Consider the following 12,154-nt stretch of genomic DNA (forward strand, 5'->3'; position numbering starts at 1 on the left):
AACCCGTGCGGCCTGTAGCAATTCGTCCCGCAGCTGTCTCCGCGCCAGCCTAACGACGACGCGACGCGGCCGGCCTCCGGCCCCACTGTCGGCCCCTTCCCCGGCCCGGTCCACCGCCCCGACTCGCTCGGCGAACACCACGTCGCGCTGCTCCAAGGCGACACCCAGCCTGGCCGCAAGGACGGTGACCGTGTGGACAACGTTACGTTTCCCGCGTCGCTGACGTAAAAACAGCGAGCGGGGTCATACGCAGGGCTTTCACCAAGCTTTGCCCTCTCTTGATGCCGGCAGAGAGTGAAGCTGCGCCAGCCCCATCCACATCACCACAACCACATTGAAAGCGGGTGCTTTCAAGGCCGGGGGCATGTTCGCGAGCATGACGCCATCTAGCGGGCATCCCAAGAAGAGGCGGAGTTCCAAGCACGGCCGCGCGGGGGCGCGGCGACAGCCTCTACCACTTTACCATCTTACACGGCAAGGCACACAAGCCGCTCTCGCGATTTTTGCCAATCTTTATATAAAGTCGCCATACATTACAGTTGTAATTCTTTATTTAATTTAATTTAAAAATAAAACAATTCTTAAAATCAAAATAAGAAGAAGTCATTGAAGAGCCCCGTCTGCTGCTCCTGAGACTACCTAAAATCGCTAACCTCCCAAACATTGGTCCTTCGAACCGGATATCAGTTTTGAATACCACGCCTCTCATTGCGGCATAGTCAATTAGGCCATTTTGGCCATTTTTGAAGGGCTCTAGCGCCTTAAAAAACAAAAATATAAAAAAAAGCAAAACGGCGACACAGATTAATCCAACAACAAGACAAGACAACACAAGATTAATCTGTGTTGAAAAAATCATTGCTCTAGCTTCAAAACCCACGGAGGAAACAGTCAAGTACGTTTGTATGGAGAAATGACCACTCCTGTTGGCTCTTAATCCCAGCGCGCAGCGAAGTGTGAGTGGTGGTCAGATAAAATAAATTTACATAATCCCATTTAGGGTTGTCCATTTGGGTAACAATTTGAAGGTCATTGTTCTGTGATTTGTAGCTAAAGCCGCGTCTCGAATCGCGCGGCGGTCGCGCGAGCATTGTTCGACCGCGACAAACCTGTATTTTGGCTCGCGAGCCATTTTTGGCATCATCTTGAACTATAGCGCGGCAGCCGCGCGCGGCAAGCGATCCGACAATCGTCCGATCGACCACATTATATCACAAAAATAAATTATTCGGAACGAAGTATAGCCAAATAGAAAAATGATCTGTTGCGATAATCACTACATTTACTGTTCCATAGAAACTGTTTAGTGCCGTATAATTTAATTAAAGTATGACACTTTTCATTATCCATGTCTCCGGCCGCGCGAGCCAACTGAAATATATACACATCTGTCCCAACTGCGCGCGAACACTCCTTTGCCGTGCGCCCAAAAACCGACAGTAAATGGTTAGTCGCGCGGCACGTTCGAGCGCGCCAATGATGGAGTTGGCTCGCGCGGCAGCCCGGTATCCATGGCGCGAGCCAATGTTCGATGGTTTGCCGTGCGATATCGAGACGCGGCTTAAGGCGAATCAATACCTACATGAAAATGAAATGAAAATGTTTATTAGGGTAACAAACAAATTACAGTTACAAAATATGGCTGGAATTTCCTAGTAGATGAGCATACATCTGTATCAGGAAACCCCGTTACACCTCAGTTAGTTAACAAAATCTTATATAGTACAGTTTGCACACTTACCAGATCTAGTCTGCTGAGCAAAATATTTCTACAGGCCAAGTCTCTATGTAAAAATCGACTTTTTTCTAAATATGCCATGCCTCCTGCCACTTGCTCTGACCATTTTGATACATACTTCAGTGAGATTCTACCATTTTGGGCTCTTATGTAGTCTAGTAAAGCACCCATTGGGGCCAACTCGCACACCATCATCAATGGATGGAACACCACACCATGCAATTTAATTAGATTGTTATGATTCAACTGATGCATAGCTTCCACTTCTCGCCTGAAGTCATCGTACAGGCCAGTTAGAGAAAAGACATCATTTCTCAAAACTTTGACAGCTACTGCAACAGTCTTTCCGGAGTCCGGCATTCGCCATTCTCCTTTTCTAACTACACCAAATGAGCCCCTTCCTAATTCACTCTGGAGCCTGAAAGACAAAATTGTTAAGTATTTTGCTAATTCCCTCTGCCATAGTGATACTTTAATCTAACACCATTGAATTAATTTATGCCTGTTAATATTAATATCTGGGAGACCGAGTTTCGCTCGGAAAACATAAAAAAACTCAAAAATTTGCGTTTACCCAGAGATAAGACCTACAAATTTCATCGAAATCGTTAGAGCCGTTTCCGAGATCTTTGAAATATATATATAAATAAATATGCAAGAATTGCTCGTTTAAACGTATTCGATTTTAATATAAATGCAAAAGTAACTCTGTGTCTGTCACTGCTTCATGATTAAACCGCTGACCCAATTTAGATAAAATTTGGTAGAAAGTTAAGAGTGGTAACTAGGTGATAAAATTGACTTACGTAATATCTTGTTCTAATATAATACATGTTGATCTTCCTACGGCTACTGTGGGTGTCACAGGAGCTAAACCAGCTTTTTCCTTTTTAGTAGTCCCAAATATTTTATTCCAAATCTTCTGAATCTTCCTTCTTCTTACTGCTTCTAGTAACCTGCGCGCTGCAGGCTTAGCTATGCCAATTTGTTCCAAATCATCCTCACGTACATGATCAAAGTGACTCAATCTTGTTAGCTAGAACAAAATTATAACTGTAATAGATATTATCAGGGATCGGATAACGGTATTTTTTGTATGGGAACAAAACAGTATTTTTTCGTTCTTTGTTAATTATTTCATTTTTAATTGGGCAATCTAATAATACGAAGTTATTACCTATAAACACAACTAAGTCATTTTGATTATAAAATAATTCTAAAAATAAAATTATTTCGAGGTTTTCGCGAAAAACCTGTTCCGATCCCTGGATATTATACACCAAATAAAAAGTGACCAAGTCCACCAGTGGCCGAGGCGGTGGTGGGGAACACAATGTTAGAAGAAAAACTTGGTCTTAATAATTGTAGTAAACATTGCTTCTCAACCTTGACTGCAATGCATCAATGGAATTGCAAAAGGTCATTGCATGTTTTGCAATAAACTCTGACTGTAACACCATTAAACCATGTGACTTAACTTTTAGGTAACTGGTATTTTGTTTTTATAATGCCTTATAAACATTTTAACAACTTTACACACTTTCCAAATATGGCAAAATGCCAAAGTATTATATTATTTCTTTGCATTTGCAAAGAATAAGTACCTACTGCGATATTAATCCATAAACTGGTTATAAACTATATTATATAAATAATAGTCTCGTAACTGGAATAAACTTGTAAAGGTAAAATGTAATGTTTACATGAAGTTGCTCCCTGATTGGTAAATAAAACTGTTCCAATTCCACACTCCGTAAAATCTCTCGCAGCCTGTCCGTAGGATCCGGGTCCATGGTGCAAAATCAGCGTTGGTGACGCTGGTTTAATCCCTCATGTGTATTCAGTGAGGAACATTTGAACGCATCAAGCAGGAAGTTGGAATCGAGAAGGAAGCATTTAGCGTCGAACAGGTTTGACAAGGGAAGACCACTTAAATAAACACTGGATTGATCATTTATAAAGCACCACATATGTGTCTAAAATGCAAAATAAATAAACTTAATCCCACATTCCGAAAATAATTCACTGTACACACATATTTTTTTCCCAGTAAAGGAATCTTGCAACGCGAGGCAGAGCGGAGGGAGGCGGAGGACCACTAAACGTCAAAATCAAATCGATCAGTTGCGGGCGTTTGAGGTATGTAAAAATACGCTTGTTGTCACAGTTCGGTTTGATAAATTAATTCAAAGTAATCAAATAGTTATGCAACTATCTTTTAGAATGAGATAGTCATATTATAACATATATTTTTACTATAAAATACAGAGCTCCGTCTCTGTAAGTTTTAAAAATTTAAATAATTTGATATACATATTATGAGAACCATTGATATAGTATAAATAACTGGATACCCAATCAGCCGCCAAAAATGGCCCCACAAAAGTGATGTCAAAACAGATCATGCATTACTTTTTCGTTTAGTCTTGTTTGAAACGCTCAAATGTGAAGTTGTCAACAATTACGAAATGTGCCGTTAAAATATGTAAAAATAACAATGATAAAACAAGGAAAAAGGATGGAATGTATTTCTTTCGGCTAGTTCTTTGGATAGCATTACATAATTTATGTAATCTGGTGGTAATTTTATGGTTTTGAATAAATTAATTTGTTATTACCAAAGAAGGGATGTTAAGGAACAAAAATCTAATGAGTCGATGTGAGGTCAATATTTTTTTATATTTTTATATGGAATTCATAAGAAATAATATTATGTTTAAATTCAAGATTTCCAAGAAAACCTATGCGACGTGCAAAGTGGACTGCTATTTAATTATAGCAAGAGATAGGGGTGATGCAGTTTTAAACAAGGCAAAACGGCACTTGTGTGTTCGGCCCATTTCCCTGTTTCCGACATATACACCACCAATAAGGGCTTATATCGACTAACTGTAAATGCTAAACCTGTCGGAACACAGTGACAACCACAGGATTTTTTTTATAAAGTATAGGTAGACTTTATAAAAAAATCCAATCAGTATCTAAATGTCCCCGTGCACCCGCGCTATGAGTAAATGTAGATCTTAAATACACAGTTATTTAATAAGTAGAATTTATTTCAAGGAAATTAGTATTTAAAGACGTATACTTACGAATTAAAAATTTAATTTGTTTGAATTTGAACCACGAATTAATTTTATTTGAGCTGCCGATTAAATTAAATTTGTTTTATTTATTACTTCAATTGGTTTTCCTGTACAGTAATACATATTAAAGTGTACCAAAGTGACTCCATTCGTTCATTATTCTCGTTTGACGTTGTTTGACGTAAATAGGTACGTTACGTTTAGTGCCATCGGACTAAATTGTTTAACAGTGTTGGTACTTATGTTTGCAAATTTGACACTTAATGCTTACGACATTAAGCTCTTTTCTGTACGAAACATTTATCTTGACTCAAAATTTACGTAAGCGTTTTTATCATCAATGCAAATGGTGCGAAACGTCATTGGGATCCACATTTCTTGACGTTTTTGTTCTGCTTTGTGTGTCTATTTCTTTTATATTAAGTCAGTGATGAGAACGTAAACTTTAAACAATGTAACTGGAATAGTGTCAATAGTGTTTTTACATGGTTTTTACTTGGCATTATTAGCAATATGGCGGCAGTTTTGTTTTAGAACGGATGTATTTATGAACTGCATATGAACTGCCAATGTTTTAAAATAATTTAATGTATTTTTTTCCTTAAATACTTAAATCATAATGGATGTCCTATCTGGCGAAAGTATATGTGAATTAAAAGAAGTAGACTTCGGATCTGTTCCAGTCGACACAGTTGTTGAAAAATCAGTTTGGGTTGAAAATACATCCAATGTGAGTGAATTCAATTTATATCTCTTTTTGGTGTATTTGACACTGAGTTAATGGTTTCAATCAATCAATCAATCAACCAAATTTTATATGCTATAAGTAAGCACAGTTGCATGCAAATACAATTCAGTTCACTTATCACAATAATAGATTTACAACGAATAAAATCGTTTAATCGCTTAAATTTATGTCTAGGTAAAAATCACATATACCTCGAAGAGGTACCTACGGTAGGTAACGAGTACGAGTACTTAAGTTTATTATTAATGGATTATAACTTATCTACCCGGCCGTCGGTTCGGATACTTTCTGCTATTATATTGCGCTGCTAAGAGCGACAGGCCAATATTCTATAACATATCTCTCAGCAGAAAGTGGCCGGCGACCGGATACATGTAACAAATCTAGATTAGACAGAATGGTCATGCCAACGCTGAAGACTGGGAGCTAGGAATGCGAACGCCCAGAGCAAACCTGGTGCCATATTGTCTTCGAAGTCTCGTACACATGCGGTTAGTAACTGCGTGTCGGTTGTTTGCTCTCTTCTTGCTTATAATTGTGATTTTTTAGGAACCTTTGACCTACCGCGTTGCACTAATCTACGTCATAAATACCGTTGACCAAGTATTCAACCTGTCGGTGACGTCTGCCCCGGTCAAGCCTCGGGAAAGCGTCGAGGTTCTGGCCCGCTTCCGACCCAAAGTCCCGGGACAGTCCTACACGGACTATTACATGGTCGATGATACGGCTGGCAACACTTACAGGTTCACCATCTTTGGGAAGTCCATTGGTAAGTTTATAATTATTTTTTTATAAAAGGTCGCAGTCCTTACGCCTGTTTAGAAGACTCGCTTCGCTTTGCTATAGGTATAGAATCGCTTGACTAAAAGAGCACATCTATATTTGCACAACTTGAAAATTTCTAAATAATGTACCTACTCTTATGATGGCAATAAAACCGTTTTAGGTCCAGATGTAACACTAAGTGAAAAGAAGCTTACTTTAAAAATCTGTAAAAATATTCTGGAGCAAAGGAAGGCAGTGGTGAATATCATCAACAGATCCGCTGTGGAAACTACTTACCAATGGCTTTTGCCCTTAGCTGGGCAAGGATATTTCCAGGTAAGTACCTATCTACCATTCACTCCTGAAGGACTCGTGATTCCTACGTATAACATATCTGTTAAAAATATATTCTAGTTGTCTATTCTCCACCAGCGACAAGTCAAAGATGACATTTACTGTCACTGATCTGTATCCGGTCTCTTTCAAACATGGCTTCCGCCCACTAGCTGCCCAATTTGTGTCGTCCCTATTTTATTTTATTTTACCTATACAATTTTATTTATACAAGTTTTTAAATCAATTTTTCATTGTCGATTATTAAAATAAAACAACGTGATATTCAGAAGACATCAGTTTTATTTAATCACAAGATCTTCAACACGTGCCAACCACTGCGCCAGAGTCTGTTTAACAGGTTATGGGCCCAGATTATTGAAGATTCTTTGTGAAGTGAGATCAAGACTGAAAATCTTACATAAACATTTCAACGATGTCTTCAGAAAACATGTCGAGATTGGCATCAAATTTGGGCGGACACATAACCTCAATAGAGAGATTGACTGGCATCGATACCTACATTCCGTGGAAGTTTGCGGTGAAAATGGTTTTAACATTGGAAGGTCTGTGGAAGTGCGTAGAAGGCACGGACACCGATGCGGATCGCGACGCGAAGGCGCTGGCGCGCATAAGTTTGTCGCTCCAACCGGCCCTATACCAACACGTGCGTAACTGCACCACATCGAAGGCTACATGGGACAAACTTGCGGAGTGCTACGAAAATAAAGGATTATACCGAAGGGTTCTCCTACTGCGTAAGCTGCATCGGGTCGAGTACGGCCAATTCGCATCAATGTCGGACTACATCAACAACGTCATGGTCTTAGTACAACAATTAGAAGACATAGACAAAAAGGTGGATGATGAAGAGGTCGCCGAGATCCTGTTGTCTGGTCTGCCTCAAGAATATGACGTATTGGTATCCAGCCTCGAGACTGCGTGTCTGACTAGTACCTTAAGTTCGGATGTGGTCCGCATGAGACTTTTACAAGAGGAGCACCGCGCTTACACCGCGACAAGCAAGAAGAAGAAAAATGTGACCTGCACCTACTGTAAAAGGCAGGGGCACGTGGTGAAACGCTGCTTCAAAAAGAAAAGGGAACAGAATAGCAGCGAGACAGATGGACATACAATGTTTGCCGCTGCATTCTCCGCCGTCACAACTACAGCATCAGACTTCATAATTGACAGCGGAGCCTCTCAGCACATGGTGAATGATGGAAGCCTTGCTATGGATATTAAAGAAAACGTCTGCAATATCTCCATAGCCAACGGCCAACACATCCGCAGTGAGTCTATCGGTAAGGTTCCTCTCTCTGAATCAGTTACCTTGCAAAATGTTTTAATCATTCCCAGTCTCTCTAACAATTTAATGTCTGTGAGTCAAATGACTCAAAAAGGTTATGTGGTTGTTTTTTCCAAAGATGTATGCAATATTTATAGAAACTGTAAAACTACAGGCAACCCAGTTTTCTCTGCTACAAAAGTTAATGGGCTTTATAAATATCAAATCGAACAAGGCAGGTCCTTACCCCAGGCAAACTCCAAGCTCCTGCATCCTAGGCAGGAGACAGTGAGTGCCTTCAAGGCTGATTCTTTGCCATTGAGCTTGTGGCATTTTAGGCTCGGACATCTCAATACAGCAAGTATACGCATGCTAGGTGATGGGGATCAGTGTTCTGGTGTTGTTTTACAGGAAAAAGACAATTGCCTGCGCAGTTGCGTCTCTTGCCTGGCGGGCAAGATGCATGAGGCATCTTATCCCGTGGCAAGCTCAAGACGCGCTGCTACTCCACTAGAATTGATCCATTCCGATGTTGCTGGGCCAATGCAAGTCAGCACATGGGGCGGAGCCCGCTTCTTGTTAACATTCACCGACGACTGTACGAGGAAGACTTTTGGCTACCTCATGAAGTCGAAAAATGAGGTGAGTTCACACTTTATTAACTTTAAGAATATGGTTGAGAAGCAAACAGGGTTGCAAATAAAAGTTCTTCGCACTGATAATGGAACTGAATATTGCAACAATGAACTTACAAGTTTCCTAAAGAAGGAAGGTATAGTACACCAAACTTCTGTGCCTTATAGCCCAAGCCAAAATGGTGTATCTGAACGCGTAAATAGGACTCTTTTTGAAAAAGCACGAGCTATGTTGCAGGAATCCGGTCTATCCAATCGCTACTGGGGAGAAAGTGTAATGACGGCAATATACCTGAAAAACAGAAGCCCTACCAGTGCATTGGCGAACAAGGTTCCTGAATGTGAATGGACTGGATCTCCTATAGATCTTAGTCATCTTCGCGTATTTGGCTGCGTTGCATATTCTCTTGTTCCTAAACAGAAACGGCGTAAGCTTGATGCTAAGGCCAAGCCCTACGTTTTTGTAGGCTATGGAGAAACTTGTAAGGGGTATAGACTAAGTGATCCATCTGATCCTAGAGTAGTCATTTATTCAAGGAATGTTTCCTTTATTGAAAATGAGTTCTATGGAAAGAACAAACAAAATAGTGAGTTAGGGCAAGCCAATAAAGAGCATTTTATTTTTTATGATAATACAATTTTAAATTCAAATGATCATAATATTCATAATGATGAAATTTCAAATAAATTGATCAACTGTGATATTAGCGATAAGTCTGATAATGTCTCTGAAAATGTTTCTAATGCTAGCTCTTCTGATGTTTCAGATCAGGAGATAACACCACCAGCGTGGTCACCACTGACTGATCAGTACTGTACTGGCGAAGACAGTGCTTCCGACAATGGTGAGGGACACACTTCTCTGCCTGAGCCGGAAGTTGGGTGTCAAGGAGGAGGGTCGACTGCATCATCAGATGATGACGCGTCATGCCCTCAACGCCCTGTACGTAGTACCAGAGGCAAATTACCACAGAAAATGGATGACTACGACTTATCAGGTATGCTAGCAGAGGCTAATTCGCCGGACGATCCTGTTTCCTACGAAGAGGCTATGTCCTCACCTGACAAAGAAGAATGGAGCAAAGCAATAAACTGTGAGTATGAAGCTCTTCTCAAAAATGGTGTGTGGGAATTAGTTGATCGGCCTAAGAAAGCAAACGTCATAAAATGCAAATGGGTTTTCAAACGAAAATATGATGCTGCGGGTAAATTTAATAAATATAAAGCGAGACTAGTTGCCCGTGGTTTTACACAGAAGCAGGGAATAGATTACACAGATACCTTTTCACCTGTAGTTAGGCACTCAACATTAAGAATTCTTTTCTCTCTAGCTACAGAACTAGATTTGCAATGTAATCATATTGACGTTACAACAGCTTTTTTAAATGGCGAACTAGAGGAGACTATTTTTATGGAACAGCCGCAAGGCTTTAATTGTACAAATAATAATGATAAAATATGTAAATTAAAGAAAAGCATTTATGGGCTGAAACAAGCTAGTCGTGTATGGAATGCTAAAATTCATAATGTGTTGTGTACTAATGGATATAAACAGAGCAAATGTGAGCCCTGTATTTATGTAAAAAGAACTCAAAGTGAATATGTAATACTTGCTTTATATGTTGATGATTTTTATGTTTTCCATAATAACTGTATAAATAGTGTATTGGAGCTTTTGGAAAAACATTTTGAAATTAGACATTTAGGTCAGCTTAAAAACTGTTTAGGCATAAATGTTACTAGACGAAAGGGTTCTTTAATTTTAGATCAATCAGACTATATTAAACGTTTATTGACTAAGTTTAATATGACAGAGTGTAAGCCGGTATCTACTCCCATGGCTATTAATTCTAAGCTTGATAAGTCGGACAAATGTTTAGATGAAAATATATATAAGTATAGGCAATTACTAGGTTCATTGATGTACTTATCAGTTTGTACCCGTCCTGACATATCATATGCTTGTAGTCAGCTTGGTCAATATAACACTTGCTTTGGTATGGATCATTGGCGTGCTGCTAAGCGTATATTAAGATATCTTGCAGGTACAGTAAATTATGGACTTTATTTTTGTAAAGGGGATAATTTAAATATATGTGCCTACACAGATGCAGACTGGGCCAACGATTTGTATGATCGCAAGTCATACACTGGTTTTGTTGTTAAAATTGGTGGCAACGTTGTTAATTGGGAAGCCAGGAAGCAGCGTTGCATTGCTTTATCGAGTACGGAATCGGAATACTTGGCAATTGGTGATGTATGCAAAGATATATGCTTTGTTCGAAATTTCATGACTGAAATTGTTGACAAACCTATAGATGCAACAGTATACAATGATAACCAAAGTGCACAGAAATTGTTACTCGTAAAGGAATATTCACACAAAAGAACAAAACACATAGACTTGCGCTACCATTTCGTAAAAGATCTAATTCAACAAGGTTTAATTAATGTAAAATACCTACCAACAGAGAAGATGGTAGCAGATGTGCTAACAAAACCCTTGAGTACTGTAAAGCATAAAAGTTGTATATCTGAATTGAGTATTAAAAATGTATAACAAGTGATCTTACAGGGCTATCTATCCATCTTATTTTTTTGTTATTGTATGTAAATGATAGGAGACATGCATGGTGAATTCATAATATAGAAATGTTTAAATTGTGATATTAATATGTATGTGTACTCTTGTCGAAGGTAGAGAATAAGGAGGAGTGTTAAAAATATATTCTAGTTGTCTATTCTCCACCAGCGACAAGTCAAAGATGACATTTACTGTCACTGATCTGTATCCGGTCTCTTTCAAACATGGCTTCCGCCCACTAGCTGCCCAATTTGTGTCGTCCCTATTTTATTTTATTTTACCTATACAATTTTATTTATACAAGTTTTTAAATCAATTTTTCATTGTCGATTATTAAAATAAAACAACGTGATATTCAGAAGACATCAGTTTTATTTAATCACAAGATCTTCAACACGTGCCAACCACTGCGCCAGAGTCTGTTTAACAATATCTCAGAGGCGTAATACTTATTCTGATTTTTAATAACAGAACTGATCTGTACCCTTGCCCTACCTACATTATTTCGTGTCATTTCATGGCCGAAATGTGACGCAGATAATTGCTTTGTCGCTTAGCTTCAGTTCCATGTTTTTGCCACTGAATGTACAGTCAACAATACTGTTAGCTTTGCATACAAACTTTGTAGGGGGGTACCTACGTTTTCTCTGCAGCTGACTGTACCTGCGTGCTTAATACATTTGGATTATGATTTATGATGGTTTCAGATATCTACAGGTAACTGTGGATTGATAAGAGCATACGAAACTATAAAGACTACTGTGCTGTTTAGCGGCACAGCTCTTGGAGTTTACACAGCTGAGCTGGCCTTGCTGGTCTTACATCAGGTAAAATGCACTTATGTGCTTTAGTTAGTGACTAGGCCCTCAGTAGAAAAGTTTTATAGGATGGGATGGGGATGGGACTGATATATCGGTACGTAATCTCCTTTGTGTAATAGTTGCTGACACTGGCTGACTGGCTGATTGCCGCAGCCG

At 39.2% G+C, this 12,154-nt stretch overlaps 2 protein-coding genes across 2 annotated transcripts in view; one reads left to right on the forward strand and one right to left on the reverse strand.

Annotated features, from left to right (window-relative positions):
- The window catches only part of LOC134649077 (activated Cdc42 kinase Ack), a 28,201-nt gene extending 24,391 nt beyond the window's left edge, over positions 1-3,810 (reverse strand). The window contains exons 1-3 of the mRNA XM_063503793.1: positions 3,442-3,810; positions 2,545-2,774; positions 1,742-2,156 (exon numbers count right to left, since the gene is read on the reverse strand). Of these exons, the coding sequence (XP_063359863.1) occupies positions 1,742-2,156; positions 2,545-2,774; positions 3,442-3,531 (735 nt within the window). The 5' untranslated portion in view covers positions 3,532-3,810. The remainder of the gene's footprint in view (positions 1-1,741; positions 2,157-2,544; positions 2,775-3,441) is intronic.
- A 1,629-nt stretch (positions 3,811-5,439) lies between these two features.
- The window catches only part of LOC134648755 (cilia- and flagella-associated protein 65-like), a 29,227-nt gene continuing 22,512 nt past the window's right edge, over positions 5,440-12,154 (forward strand). The window contains exons 1-4 of the mRNA XM_063503279.1: positions 5,440-5,554; positions 6,122-6,341; positions 6,519-6,673; positions 11,885-12,004. Coding sequence (XP_063359349.1) covers positions 5,444-5,554; positions 6,122-6,341; positions 6,519-6,673; positions 11,885-12,004 — 606 coding nt within the window. The 5' untranslated portion in view covers positions 5,440-5,443. The remainder of the gene's footprint in view (positions 5,555-6,121; positions 6,342-6,518; positions 6,674-11,884; positions 12,005-12,154) is intronic.

Source organism: Cydia amplana, chromosome 6 (assembly GCF_948474715.1).
Source record: "Cydia amplana chromosome 6, ilCydAmpl1.1, whole genome shotgun sequence".
Lineage (NCBI taxonomy): Eukaryota > Metazoa > Arthropoda > Insecta > Lepidoptera > Tortricidae > Cydia > Cydia amplana.